This window comes from Lepidochelys kempii, chromosome 1 (assembly GCF_965140265.1).
Source record: "Lepidochelys kempii isolate rLepKem1 chromosome 1, rLepKem1.hap2, whole genome shotgun sequence".
NCBI lineage: Eukaryota > Metazoa > Chordata > Testudines > Cheloniidae > Lepidochelys > Lepidochelys kempii.
This window is the reverse complement of record NC_133256.1, coordinates 288,222,595-288,237,864: the sequence shown is the minus strand read 5'-3', so window position 1 is coordinate 288,237,864 and position 15,270 is coordinate 288,222,595. Positions and strand designations below refer to the sequence as shown.

Below are 15,270 nucleotides of genomic sequence, written 5' to 3'. Positions count from 1 at the left end.
AAGCTAAGCCAAAACCTTATGCAGTGTTCCCTGGAGGAAAGTAGAGTATTCAAGTCAGGCCATCATCGTTCTTCTTTATGGCTGCTCCATTTAATGAACACAATATCAAATTCAGGGATACAGGGTCTAAGTGGAACAATGATCCTTACTTGACACGATTGGTTAGCTGTTAAAAGGAATGGGTGCCTAGATATCTCCACTGACCACTAGGGTGGAAAACCAGGGACTACATGGCTACTTGGGAACTTGTTCAGCAGTAAGATTAGTGGGAAAGTGCATAAGAAAGTTGTGTAGGAGTATGTAGGCCCATTTAAGGGCCAGGGTGGAACTCATAAATAGAACAGCCTGGGGATAATGCAGAAGACTCCCCACTCTGTTCTAGTGGCCTGTTTAAACAGGAAGCAGAAGCTGAACAGGGTGGGAGGAGAATGGAAGCTGAACAGCCTGCAAAAGGGTGGTGAGATCTCTCCATCTCTAGAAGGCTAGCCTGACGAGGCACAGAGACTTTGTTTGGGAGCTCTAAACCCAGGTCCTGAGGTAATGGTCCGTGAACTGTTATTTCCAAGTGCTCCTTCCATTAAAGAAGACATACTTATTTTGACTAGTTTGTTTTGGCTTATTATTAATCTGATCTGTGCAAGATAATTTATTGGTGCCAAGCTGGGGGAAAGAAAGGTGAGGATCACCTTCAATGCCACTCCTGGGCACAGGGGAATGCATAGAATGGCCTGCCTGTTACAAGTATCTTCAGCCAGGGTGGGCAGACAGCATTTGTTCCTCATACTATTGTGTCCTTTGAGAAATATTTGCTCACCTTTTGATTACAGTTTGATGCAAACATATCTGCTTATAAGCAGTTGCCTCAAAAACTTTGCAGCTTGAAATCCATTCTGTGTACTATATGTCCTCTCTGCTTCTGTGTTCAGGTATCGTGGATATGAGAGGCTTGAATTAAAACTAAGCTGTTTGATTAGTCAGAGGCAGATTTCTATTATAAATCCTTCTTTCTTTGGTCCATCAAGAATACCATGTTGATTCAAGTTGTAGCAATTTTCAGGGGATGAAGAAATACACTCAGCTACAGATGAATGATGAACTCATGGCCCTTTATATCTCAGATGGTAACACTTATTTGTTTTCTGTTGTTATTGTTATTCGTTTGTATTGCCCAACCAGGATTAAAATTCTATCATGCTATGTACAGTACGAACACCAGTACAGAAAATGACAGCCCCTGCCCTGAACAGCTTTCAAAGTAAGACAATTCTAGACAGTTGTCTGATGTGAATGTTCTCTGATTATGGGATTACATTAATACCTTTGAATCATAGCATTGTCACCAGAACTGTTAAGAACTTGGTGAAGACACACATGACTATTAATAGCCCATATGGGATGAATCAATAAGAACAGTGGTTTTGGAGATAAAAGATCACAGGAATCTTATGTACCATTGTCTTACAGAGACATCAACAAGATGAATGGATGTTATAAAAATTATTTACTGCTCCACCTGAAACTATTGATTTTTATGATCTTTGTTTGAAATCTTGCTCTTTCATGCAACAGTTAAATCTTTTAATGTACTGGATGGACTTGGAGATCTTCAGATTTCTAGAGCCCTGTGTGGATACAAAATTTGTGTCCTCATCCAAACTGCGATCCGCAAACATGGTCCCTGGATATAAAGCAGATATCCACAGATTTCCAGGGCTCTAGATATAACATTTGGATCCGCATCCATGGTCCCCGGATATCCAGAGATTTACAGGGCTCTACAGATTTCTTCACAATGTTCAAAGTGGCTTTATGTCTGTAGGATTCTTGTGATAGTCCATCTGTAAAATCTCAGGGCTATCTCTATCTTCATGGCTAGTTGCTTTGTGAGCTCTGTTTCATCGCTGCTTGGCCCCATTGTCCCTGCTGACTGTAGCTTATTTGAGGGGAAAGAGGCAGTCCTGGAGGCAGCTACATCTTAGCCTATTGAGAGCTTTGAAGATAATGACCAAGACCCTGAAGTGGATATGGAATTAGTTGAGGGGTGACAGTAGCCTATGAAGCACTAGTGTGATGCTCCCAGTGTCCTGTTTAGGGAGATAGAAGCCTTCATGAAGCCTTCACAATCAGCTCTATGTAGAGTGAGTCCACCCTTGCCAAGATAAAGGCATGAATAACTGTGGCTAGGTCTGCATCTGAGAGGAAAGAATGGCAGAAGATGGGAGAAGACACTTCGGGATGCTAGCTGATGAGTTTGGTAAGATTTTTAAGCTGTGCACCTCCTAGACAGTTGGAGGACACACCTTTTGACAAAGGGCTTCAATCAGTCCCTTAAAGTGTTCCTCTTTCCCATCAGTATCAACTCCACCCAATCAAGTTTCATTTTGAGCCAGCTGCACCTCATCCAGGAACTGTTTTTTCTTTCAGAGTCTAGTAGAGATGACAGATTTCAGAGTAGTAGCCGTGTTAGTCTGTATCCGCAAAAAGAAAAGGAGGATAAATTTGTTAGTCTCTAAGGTGCCACAAGTCCTCCTTTTTTTAGTAGAGAAGAGTAACTGCATTGTCTCTTTCTTAGCAAGTGCAGCTGTAATATTGAGAATTTAGTTAGACATATAGGAGGGAAGGCAGCACCAAAAGGTCAGGACTGTTGCATGTGAGAGGTCTTGTGGAAAAGTGAACCTGGTGAGCCAGCACTTACTGGTTAATTGTACAGAAGGCTCATGAGAGGTCTAGAAGTACTAGTGTTTGCCCTTTTCCATGGGTATAAGGAGATTATCTATCAATGCAACTAGTGCATCTCTGTGCCATATCTTGTTGTAGACATCTTACTTTTCCTTCTCTGTGTATAAATAAAGTCTGCTGCTGTTTCCACGGCATGCATCCCATGAAGTGAGCTGTAGCTCACGAAAGTTCATGCTCAAATAAATTGGTTAGTCTCTAAGGTGCCACAAGTACTCCTTTTCTTTTTGCATCAGAAATGTCACTTATGAATCAGATGCTATTTGCAGGATTCGTACCTTATTGTATGTCTTATACCCCTCACTTGGAGCCTTTGTGTGGAGGTTTGGAGGTTGAAGTGAATGGGGCAGGACAAAGTAAGTCACTGGAGGAAGCAAACAAGTAGCTATTAGAAAGGTTGGTTGACAAACCTTTATGCCTGACAAGCCTAGCAGAGGAGCTGAGGTGCATTTGTACAGCTGCCCAAATTTGGCTAGTTCAGGTTTGAGAGAGAGGACCAGTGGTGCGGGGACACTTTTTATAGTGGGGGTGCTGAAGATGAACACCATATATGTGGGTTATTACTACGTCAACCCCGACGTGCCGGCAGCATCCCCAGCACCCCTAGTTCCAGCGCCTATGGCAGAGGACTGGGGGCAGTGGGAATCCCCGGTCTGTCCCTTTAAACCTGCAGCAGCAAGTTGGGCATGAACGGTGCTGGACACGTGAGTTGGTCTCCCTGTGCTCTAGCCTGCCTCTGCTTCCAATGCTGCTGTATTTCTAATGTTGTATCTGGCCCCGGTCCAGCCCCCGATCCTAGGGTTTTCGCCCTGCCTCCTACTCCTCCTCGATTTTTTTTTCACACAGCCCCCTCCTATTTTTTCCACCCACGGGCAAAGGTGTTTTTGTTTTTACTCATCCCAGTTTAATCCGTGGGCAGGACTCGCCTAATAATATTTCTAGCCCCAGCAGCTCACATCACACACACGACCACAGCTCTCGCTCGCTCGCTCTCCCTCTCTTTTTGTTTAAATGATCGCTCTTTCTCTGCCGCTCCCCAGCCCCCCATCTCCACAGTGTGCATGACTCCTGGCCGGAGGGCCGAGTCCCCCGTGCCTTTCCAATGTGTCTCCTCTTACTGGGTCCTGAGCCGGTCCCCGGGCGATAGCCACCGCTTGCTTCCCATTTTTGCAAGAAGATATTTCCCTCCCTCCCCCCCCCCCCACTTGGTTTGCTCCTGCTCTGCTTGCCGCGGTCCCCCCTCCTGGCATTTGTAGGGCTGCAATTCACCCTCTCTCCCTCCTTCCCCACCCCCCCTCTTGCACTGCTGCGCGTTACTAGCGATCCCTGTTCCCAAAGCGTACGGGAGAGAAGAGAGGAGAGTCCCCCCCCGCGCCGCCGCCGCCGCCACCACCACCACCACCGCTACCACCATCACCTCCTCCTCCTCCCCTTCTCTCCTTTTTGGCAGCACCAGGACGTCCGGTGTGTGGTGGTGGCAGCGGGCGGCGAGCGCTCGGGTTGAACCCCCCCCCCCCCGCCCGCCCCCCTTAGCTCTCAAGGTGCTCGGAGCGATTGTTCCCGGCTGAGCAGCAGCGGCGGCGGCGGCGGGCGGCAGGATGAGCACGCGAGGGGAAGGAGCCGGCCAGCCTTCCACTTCCACCGCTGCCCAGGAGCAACCTGCAGCCACAGCGCCTCAGAAGAGAGGACGGGGCAGACCCAGGAAGCAGCCACAAGTCAGTACCCGCTCCCTGCACGGAGCGCGCGCGCGAGAGGAGACGAGCGTGGCCAGGGACGGGCTCCCGCTGCCACTGGAGTCCCGGGGACCGGGCCGGGCGGCGGGGGTGAGGGGCGGCGGCGGGTCGGGGGGGGGGGGCTTTGTTGCGCGCCCTTCCCGGCTGAGCGGCCCGCCGGCGGGGGGAAAGGCGCAGCGGCGGCCGGCGGCGCGGGGTGGGCTGCCGGGCGGAGGCGCCGGCTATTGTGCGCGGCGCGCTGCTGGCGGCGGCGGCGGGGGCAGCGCTGTGCAATGGAAATGTGCGGCGCGGAGCCGGCCAACCAGCGCGCGCTGGGTCATCCCCGAGCCGAGTTTGAAATTGCGAGAGGGCGAAGGGACCGAGCTGCGCTGGCGCCCGCCTCTCGGAGCCTTTGCAAGCTCCGGGGCTGTGGGGGGCCGGGTCCCACCGCCGGCTGCTGCCGCCTCCGAGCTTGACCAGCCCAGCCCCTAGATCGTGGGGCTGGGGGGTGCGGCTGCAAAGTCGCTTGGCTTTTGGTCCCCCCACCCCACCCCCCCCTTCGTGTGCACGAAGGTGCCCCCCACTCCCGGCGGCGAGGGGGGAGGCTGCTGGAGGGGGCAGCGCCGCAGTCACAACACCTTTTGCATTTCCGGAGCCCTTTGCCAGGCAGGTCGATCTTCCACCTCCCGGGGGGGCTGTTCCGGGTTCTGGCTGCGGGCGGGGAGAGCCAGCGCTCCCCCCCCCCTCGCCTTGCACCCCTGGTCAGTTTCAGGGACTCCAAAAAGGGCCCCTCTTCACTTGCAGGACCCGACTGGGGTTGAAGCTTGCTCGACTTGTCCCCCCCCCCCCTTCATTTCCTGCAGTGACATTGCCACTCTGCTTCCCCGAGTCCGGCTCTTTTCACCCCCTCTGAAGCGATGTATGCTGCGGGGATTTTGCCTGCGGATGCAACCAATTAAGCTTGCAGCTTTGCAGAGGCAGCACGGGGAAGCACCGAGCTGGAGGTTTTGTTTGCCATAATTCGCAGGCTTCGGAAGTACCGATTGGAAGTGTGTGGGGATTTCTAGTGAGCTCATTTAAACTGACTTCCGCGGGCTTTAAACATATTTACTCCATTCGTTAGTATCCCACCGCTTCCTTCAAAGCATGTCAGATGATTAGAAAATATTATGGGAGCTCTGAGGTGCAGAACATCCTCGAAAGCATTCCCCTAAACTGGGGGATATGCAGCTGCTCCTGCCCCTCCAGTGTGCTCCTGAAAAATGCACAGAAAATACTTATGGAAAATCACAAAACTGGAGCCCCACGTTTTCCCGCTCTGCCCTGTGACACTTATTCAGCTTTGCGATCTCAGCTTTATCCCCACAAACTCACTTTACACCTGGCTCCGACAACGTGGTCTTGCAACAAAACCAACCAGTAGCATTGGCTCTGCAAGTTTTGAGCATGGCTTTTTTTTTAGCATTTGAATGGCTCGGAGAGAAAGAAAACTGCATCTCCTAAAACGTGTTCGATCCAGATGTGCACCATGTCTCTGTGGCTTGCAACTGAGAATCGTATCATTTAATCTCCTTTCCAGACTATCTAAATGTACCAGGGAATTTAAAATCTAAAGGGTTTTAGGATGGTTTAAGTTAACATACTGCATTTAATTAATTTTACCACATCCTGTAATCTGAATGAAATGTTCAATATTTAGAACTAGAAGAGTTTTATAGTATTTATGATTCACTGAATAAATATTTGGAATCCGAACTATTAGTCATTCATATCCATTTTAATGACTAGTTAATTTACTATCAAACACAGGGACCAGTTAAGAAAATTTCTAAAATAATCACTGTTCTTGTATAGATGTGTTAAACTTTTTTGTTACAGATATTTTATTTCCAAAAATATATATTGCATGCCAAAAATCTGTTGTAAAGAAATCTTTACATTTACATTTTAACAAAAGACAATTAAGTTTGGACAAATGCAAACTTCATAATAACAAAGGCAAATAAAAAAAATCTATTTGTGCCCTTAAGAGAAAACTGCAGATTACTTCCCAGTTTTTCAGTATTGAGCTTTTCCAAAAATGTTTGTGATAGAAACTACATACCATAGTTGTATACTCTTATGATGAAACGTAAATGAAATGAGTAATTAATTTTGAAAAACCATCTTTCCACAAAATTCAGTCACCATCCCTGTTAACAATTTGTGTTTTCTGGTATGTTTTACAGTTGTTAGAATATGCAAATTTTCATTATGTTCTTACATAATTACAATTTAAATGAAGTCTCCATTTAATATGCAAACTAGAGTTCTCTACTTCATTTTAAACTTTGTATCATTCATTTACACTTCATGTTTTTAGGTAGCTCTTCAGTTGTTGTTTATACTTAAGGTCTATTTGGGTAGTGTCTTGTGGAGATTCTTGCTACAATAGCATGTTTTCCTGTGTTTAGGAACCAGCTGGAGAACCATCTCCTAAAAGACCAAGAGGAAGACCAAGAGGAAGCAAAAACAAGAGTCCCTCTAAAGCAGCTCAGAAGGTGAGATTATGAGAGAGAGAGAGAGAGAGAGAGAGAGAGAGTTCTTAACAATTACTGTTAGTTTCATCAGTTACTTTCCAAATTATTCCAGTCATTCAGCCTTTGAACTGTAGAGTTTGAACCATTTTTAATAATGGAGGCCACATATTTTCCGCATTTTACCTTTGTAAGATCAGAGTTAACATTTGCTGCAGAAAGACCCTAACACAGAACATATGAGGTCAATTTAGTTTTTGTACAGTGCATACAATATGAAATAATATGACATATTTGAGATATTGATTGAGATCTTCTGCAGCTAGCATTGTGGTCTAGAAAGAAAATCAATATTATTAATTATTATTATTATTATTAATATTATTTTCCAGTTTAAGATTTAAAAAGTCTTCTGTGCATAAAAATGAAAATTCATTTCCTGTACATTTATTTACATTACTACTTCAAACCAAATCTGTCTATTAAAGCTAAGTGCTTTGTCAAACATATGGTAATTAGAAGTAAATCCAATTATGTGTTGATAGAAATATTTCTTGAAATTTACAATTTTAAAATGTGATGGTAAAGTAAACTGCGAGTTACAGTAACAGTCTGCTATGTATTGTTTAGTAATCACTTTCAAAGAGGCTGTTTCTTGAAGCAATATTGGTCTTTTGAACCACTCCTACAATTTGGTGTTGCTAGCAGATACATACCATAGGGGTTCTGAATAGTTTAGCAATTGGACAGACCAGTCCAATGAAGACAATCCTTTTAGTTCATTGATTTTAAATTGCAAGTTCAACCTGAAAAACTAGCTTAATTTAAATTTGCCAATGCTGTGCATTATAAAATCTTGCTAACAAGGCTAATAATACATTTATATGTGACATTTTTTTGGTGAACATAAGAAGTAAATGGAAGTATGTAGTTTTGAAAATAAGTACAGGAGTGATGGTTCTGTGGAGGGTTCCACAGCAGTTAGCACTAATTTACGGGTACTAAGTTGAAAACAAAAGCTTACGAAATCTGGGAGTGAACTGTGGTGCTTAAGTGTATCAGTGTCATTTACTCTTTAGTAGTTATGTGGTAAAATGTGTTTTGGAAGATGGCTGTTGGCTCATCTAATTATGGTTAATTTTAAAATGTGGTTTACTTTGTGCCTGAGGGCACTGACCATGTTAAGTTTGATAGTTTTCAGTGTTATAAATTACCATAGCAACTAGTGATAAATATTAAGTTCTTTCATGTCTGTTTTAAATGTTTTGAACATTAGCTGAAGGAACATTTTTCTATAGTGTTTGAATTTCCAATTGTTTTTTAGTGTCTGAGCTGGGAAAAAACAGTATATTTAATCAATAAATGTATAAGTTGGTAAAAATTGTACTTTTTTGGTTAGATATTTAAAATGTACAAAAACCGCTTTGCTACTCTAATAAGTGTAGGTATTTAGGTTTTTTTCTTTTTATAGTTAAAAATGTACATCAGATTCAGTATTAAACAGTTTAAATTTAATTCTTCAAAAGAAAGAAAACAAATTTTTATTAGTTTGGAAAATTGAAATTTGAGATTAAATGTTTTGAATATTACTGTTGGAAGAGTAGACATTACTGTGTGTAATATTTCTAGCAAGAATAAAATTTTAAATTAATTCTTCATGGAATTTATATATTTATATATTTAAAAGATATTTCTAGTAGAAATATTAAAACCTGTTAATAAATCTGAGTGATTTAAAATCATCATAAATTAGAAAAGACTTTTTTATTACACAAAACTATATATTATGCGGTTTAGTTATGTTCAGATCATTTTGGTGCATGTAGTCCCTTTTTAGTCTGAATTAAGAACGGAACAAGTTAATAGCACCTTTTCAATTTTCAGAGTTCACCAAGTAACTACTGTAACTAAGGCAAACTCTACAGAATGTTATGTATAATAAAATTTGACCAAGGGGCACATGTCTTATTTACTATTAAAAAATCTTTGATGTTTCCTTAAATATAAGTCTGATGGGTTTTTTTTTTTTTTAATTTTTGTGATGGAATGGTTGTTAAAATATGTATCTTGGGTAAGATGCACAAGTCTTTGTTAAATATTCCGAAGTGTAAAACAGTTGTAGAACTTTTAAAAATAAGTAAATCAATAAATAAAGTAAAAGCTTTGGGATCATGTTTCAACTAACAGTGTGTTGCCCTTTTTTAAAATAGATGTTGTAATATGACATTTGACACCTCAAAGTTTTTATTTTATACAATTTCTTTTCTGATAAATTTCCTCATAGTAAACCTGAATTGAAAAGTTTGCTCATTTAAAAACAAACAAAAACACATGGTTCAGTTGTTGTTGGTATCACTTTTTAAAATAATGAATTACAGTTGTAACTTTCTGACATATATATTAATTGAAGGTCCTCTATATCCTTTTCCAGTTCTCAAAGCCTTGCTTGTTAACATTGCTAAGACCCTATACATGTAAACTTGGTTGCTGTACATGCAGTTGAAAATTGCTGGAATTTCTATAGAATAGTGTGTGGCCTATGGTTTTCAAAGTGAACTCATTGAAATGTACTATAGTGTTCACAACATGTAAGATAAACGTACACCACTAGAACCCACAGAGCAGACGTGAGAAGGCACTCATGATTAATTGATCGGGTGTTCTCTTGCAGACCATTACACATAACAATTAAAAATGTATTACACAAACTGTCAGGGAGCTAAAAATACTCAGACAAGTATTGGAGCTTTGTTTTGTTATACTTTAAAAAGTAAATACCCTTAAATCACTTGAGGCACCATTTTCCGTGTGATCATGATTCTGTGGTGTATTTAAAATTTCTTGGTGTATGGTTTTTTTTTTTTTACTTGCAGAGCTTGTGTTTGGACTTAGTAAACTGGCCTTGGGGCATTTGAAAACAAACTGTGCTTGTTAGGAAATTAGCAATGTGAAACTTGACAATGCATGCAGAATGTTGCAAGACCAATTGGACAGCTAATAATGTAGTAATTACTCTAATTTCAGGTAATACACACATAAAAACTGACTTGCCTATAATACATATCTAGGCTTGGAAAGGTAGTTTTTTATCCCTAAATGTTTGTTGGTGAACGTTGATTTCACTGTTCACACAAAAATCAATGAAAAATATTTCCATCTATAATCATCAAAATGTATATATAGGCAAAGTAAGAAAAATGCTGCTTGATAACTGGAGTTTGATTTAAGGATATTTACTTTGCATAATTTGATGTGATCACAATTTGTGTTTGAACGGTCATAAAGCTTTATCTTTTTTAATCTCAATGTCTGCTGTCATTAAATAATTATTGTCTGACCCTCTCATAATTTCCTACAACCGAGAAAGTTTAAATTGATACAATTTTTTAAAAAAGGCTTAAAACCCATGATTTTGTGCAACAGTGAAAATTTAAATAGATGAAAATAAAAAAGGCTTAGAAACAAACCAATATCAGTCAAAATTATATAAAAATAGAATTTTACCAAGTTTATACATATTTATTACATATATTTATTAGATGAATACATCAGGTAAGCCTGCAATTTACAAAAAAACACCCCATCCTCTCAGTCGCTTTAATTTTCCACCAACAGTGAATGTGAATAACATATTAACAGATGACAAGTAGGAGACAGACACAAAAGGACTCTAATCACATTGTATTAGAGTGTTCAGAATTACTCTATCATTGGAGCTTATGTCTCTGAACAAGACCTGCTGTCATTCATTTAAACCAAAATTGGAGAATAAATGGAGGACTTCTCTTTTCTAAGGATTATATGTTTGACTTTGCAAAAAGGACAACATATTGACATCCCTCCATTATCTTCTTGGTTGCTCCATACCTATGTTTTATTTGTTAGACTGAGGTAGCACTGTTACCAGTATATCTCCATTTCCCTTATGCATTCAGGGCTTTTCTTTGTTTAAAGAACTATATTTGTGCTTGATAAAATTTCCCATATTTGGAATGAAGAAACGCGCTTTTGGAGTAAAACAATAGAAATAGTTGCTTTGTGCCATAACAGAAAACTTTAGAAATCCCAAGAAGTGCTCTTATGTCAAATTTACCTTCAATTTAAAAGTTTAGGTCCAGCTCAATAAAATAGAGTCATTTATTTTTCATTAGAATGAAATTAAATAACTCAAAAACATGAGTTGGAAAATGCACACTTTGCAAACAAAAGTTAGTGGTACTATTTGTATCTACACTTTGTCATATGCCTTCTATGAAGAGAGGTTTGTGTCTCTAAATTAAATAGTCGGGTGAAATCCTGGCCCTGTTTAAATCAGTGAGAGTTTTGCCACTGACTTCTTTGGGGCCATGATGTCACCCTAAGTTGGTTGATGAAAATCTAGTTGCCTTATGAGGAAAGGTTAAAAAAACTGGGCATGTTTAGCCTTGAGAACAGAAGATGGGGGGAGGGATAACCTGTTAACAGTCTTCAAATATATTGAAGGGCTCTTGTAAAGAGAACTGTGATCAATTGTTCTTCATGTCCACTGAAGGTAGGACAAGAAATAAGGGGCTTAATCTGGAGCATGGGAGATTTAGAGTAGATGTTAGGAAAAACTTTCTAACTGTAAGGGTGGTTAAGCTCTGGAGTAGCCTTCCAAGGGAGTTTGTGGAATCTGTATCACTGGAGGTTGTTAAGGACAGGTTAGACAAACCTGTCTGGGATGGTCTAGGTTTACTTGGTCCTGCCTCAGTGCAGGGGATTGGACTGGATGACTTCTTGAGGTCCCCTCCAGCCCTGCATTTCTATGATTCTATATGATGTATATTGTATATCTATATGAGGTCATTGCACCTAAAACATGGAGACTTCAGCCACTGAGATGTTTTCAGTAAGATGTGTCAGGCAGGACAACCTGTTTGGCGGTAAACTGGATAAATATGACATGGAAGCTGTAACAAGATTAGTCTGTTCAGTACTTCAGAGTTCTTTTATTATGGTTTTTAACAAAGTGACTTTAGTAGAGGGACACTTAATTGTGCAAGTTCTCTTGACTAGGTTTGACAACAGTGATCTTTGTTGAGAGAGCTATCAGTTACTCCAGCTAACCTATGCCTCTGACACATTTTATCTTGACATCTCAACAGATCATTTTGCAAAACAGAGTTCACAAGATATGGATTCTGTTGCATTTGTGTTTTTGCTTGACAATATATGGATGCCCGAAGAACACTTTATATCCATTCAATTATTTACACTCATCTTGTCTTGTTAATTGCCTTCAACTGTACAGTTTCAGTTTCTGCTTGGCATTGCCTACCCATAGACCAAGGAGGCACTGGTGGTGGGAAAGTCACACTCCATTTTTGCTGAGCCCCATACAGTGTGAGGTTATGAAGCAGCTTCAAGTTGCCTTGTGCTACCAAAGCTTAGATGAATTGCAGACCTTTCCATTGACTCTTAACTGTCTTTAATATGAAAAGGATTGAAATGGCAATTGTGATACATGAAAAATACCATTTTCTCAGACATGTTTTGTGCTCTAAAAGCTATTTAATTCAGTTCCACTCCCAAAATGTTTTATCACAGCAATTTATTGGTTATAATATTGCACATAAAAGTGTGTTAATTTTTAAAAAAGAAAAACACCCTTAAACTGCATATATGCTAACCTTCCCTCCCCTTGCTCAGCCCTTCTCTGTTTTATGTTCAGTGTTAAATGTTGTTGTATTATGTTATATAGAGCAAAGTCATGTCTCAGCATGTTGTGTCTTGTGCTGAGATATAACCCAACACAACACACCTTACTCTACATTGCATCAGAGGATTAAAAAGAAACAGCTTCCTTTGATTAAGCAGATATAAACTGCAGTGCGTAGCTGAGATCACTTGCAAGCTGCCGTCTAAATAATACTGTTTGTTATGTTTGGGAGGTTTGGTGTTCTCTCTAGATTTGTTCCTTACTCCAGACACAACAGTGTAATGAAAGCAAACAGCTAGCAGAGTACTTAGATATTGCTCTAAATACAGTATCTATTCAAAAGGCAAAGTAGTGCTGTTGGGTTGATGTGTTTAACTTCTTGTTAATTAAATTTTACATTATTCCGCACAATTTAATTTATTTGACAGGATCACTGCTAAATAACTAGTCATGACACCAGGTATTTATATTAAGTGACAATACTGTGCTCCCAGAGTAAACTTGTGCTTTATTTGTCAAAATATTAATATTAATAATAATTATCCAAGTGAAAAAATTGAACTATGTTTCCTAGATTCCTTGTCTTTACTATCATATTTTTATCATTATTTTCCTTCTTGTTTGTTCAAGAAGTGTTTTGTCTTTGCCTTTTAGAGTAGAGATAAAATGTCCATTATGGAAGTCTTTGTCATTCATCTTCTGCAGTTTAGTCTATGGAAACCTTCCTGTTGCTTACAGCATCTCTCTGTACCAAAACATAATGAATTGGAATGCACTGCTGTTTTCCCAGCTCACCTCTGGGAAAGATTTGGTTTTGATAAGACCTATGGAAATGTTTTTCTTCTGACATGAGGTGGAAATCATATACAGCAGTAACATAGTGCCTTTCATTACAAAGGGTCCCGAAGCACTTTACAAACTGATATACAAACTATACACAGGGAACACTATTCACTACTGAAACGTAGCCACCTCTGGGGTGAAACAGATTGTTAACAGCACTCAGCCACACTGCATGACACTTTAGGACTGGAAATGAAGATTGATTATTCAAAGAAATCTGCATGTACTCTTTCCAGTCAAGCTACTTTATATAGTCTATGTCAATTTACTGGGATTTTTTAAGTTTGATTTCAAGACCAGGTTTGCTGTAGATCTGAACAAGTTCATGTTCATTTTTTTAAGGACATTGGCAGCATGATCTTATTTTTAAGAGGGGGATTTAAAAAAAGGAGGGGGATTGTTGGTCCTTTACTAAGATGTAAAGTGTTGATTTAGAACATTTTAAACTGATCCTTTCTTAAAAATTAATGCCTCAGATAGTTCAAACAATAACTATGTGTCTATTGGACATCATATACTAAAATTAATTTCTGTTTGCACTGTCTAGGTTATAAGGACATAATAATGAAGGGTTTGAAGGGAAACAAAAACCTCTTAAATAGCTAGAGAATACAGCAAATGTACTTCTTTAAAAAGTATTCTCATAAGAGGGTTTCACCTTACATGTAACACTGGTATAAACTGTTAAAGAGCAAGTTTACTCTTTTAACAAGTCTAAGTGATAATTTTGCCCTTTAGGAATGTGAATTTTATTTTTCACACATTTCTTCTTGCTGAGATTTATTTCAAGGTCATTTTACTGCACTTATAGTGTAGGGTTTATAGGGATTGGCCCCAGTACTTTCCCAGCTCTTTTTGTGGGATTCATTTTACATGACAAGGCATTACGCACATTTTACAGAGATATACCAATAAGTGATTTATGTAATGAGACAATTGACTCCTGAGGGGAAAGTCAAACACACAAACTGCTGTGAAGAAGCAATATATGAAAACACGTATGCACCAGGTATTCAAAAAACCTTGATTCTAAGGAATGATTATGCACATAGCGTGAAATCCTGGCCCCATAGAAGGGAGTTTTGCCATTGACTTGAGTTGGGCAAGGATTTCACCTGTAGTTCACCTACCTAACTACCATTATTATTAATCAGATATTGACATATGTATGGTGGACATACTTTGTCTGTAAGTAACAACATTTTATATGTAATTTTTTTATCCAAGGATTTCAAAGTTGCATTACAAAACTGGGTAAGTATATTTATCCCACAATCACTAAGCAAACTAATGACAGAGTCCTGAATAGAATCTGTGTTTTCTCTGTTTGAACTCTTTGCAGTAATTGCTAGGCCTTGCTTATATATTCTTTACATATTCTTACACGTCCTTTAAACTCTGAACATACCTTTCACCATTCCAAAATATGCCTTCATTTTAAGGGTTGAAGCAAATTCAACAGTAGGTGACCTAGAAATGGCACCTACTGTTGAAATTACTTCAACCCTTAAAATGAAAGCATATTTTGGAATGGTGAAAGGTATGTTCAGAGTTTAAAGGATGTGTTTGCACCTGAAAAGGAAAATGTTACTCAGAATCAGGAAAGTATCATTAAGTAGAAATACACACATGTTCAAGACGATATTCTTTGTCAAACATGCTGGTTTGCTTTCTGAACATTATCAATAGAGAAAAAACAGGCAGACTATTGCGAATAGTCCATCAGTTTTAAAGAAGTTTCCTTCCTTCTTGAAACAAACTATTCTTTTTACCCCACAAGAGG

At 40.0% G+C, this 15,270-nt stretch overlaps 1 protein-coding gene across 2 annotated transcripts in view; it reads left to right on the top strand.

Annotated features, from left to right (window-relative positions):
- The first annotated feature begins 4,329 nt into the window (after positions 1-4,329).
- Positions 4,330-15,270, top strand: part of HMGA2 (high mobility group AT-hook 2) — a 161,328-nt gene continuing 150,387 nt past the window's right edge. For both annotated transcript variants that reach the window (XM_073331455.1, XM_073331445.1), the window contains exons 1-2: positions 4,330-4,451; positions 6,902-6,988. In XM_073331455.1, the coding sequence (XP_073187556.1) occupies positions 4,335-4,451; positions 6,902-6,988 (204 nt within the window). In that variant the 5' untranslated portion in view covers positions 4,330-4,334. The remainder of the gene's footprint in view (positions 4,452-6,901; positions 6,989-15,270) is intronic.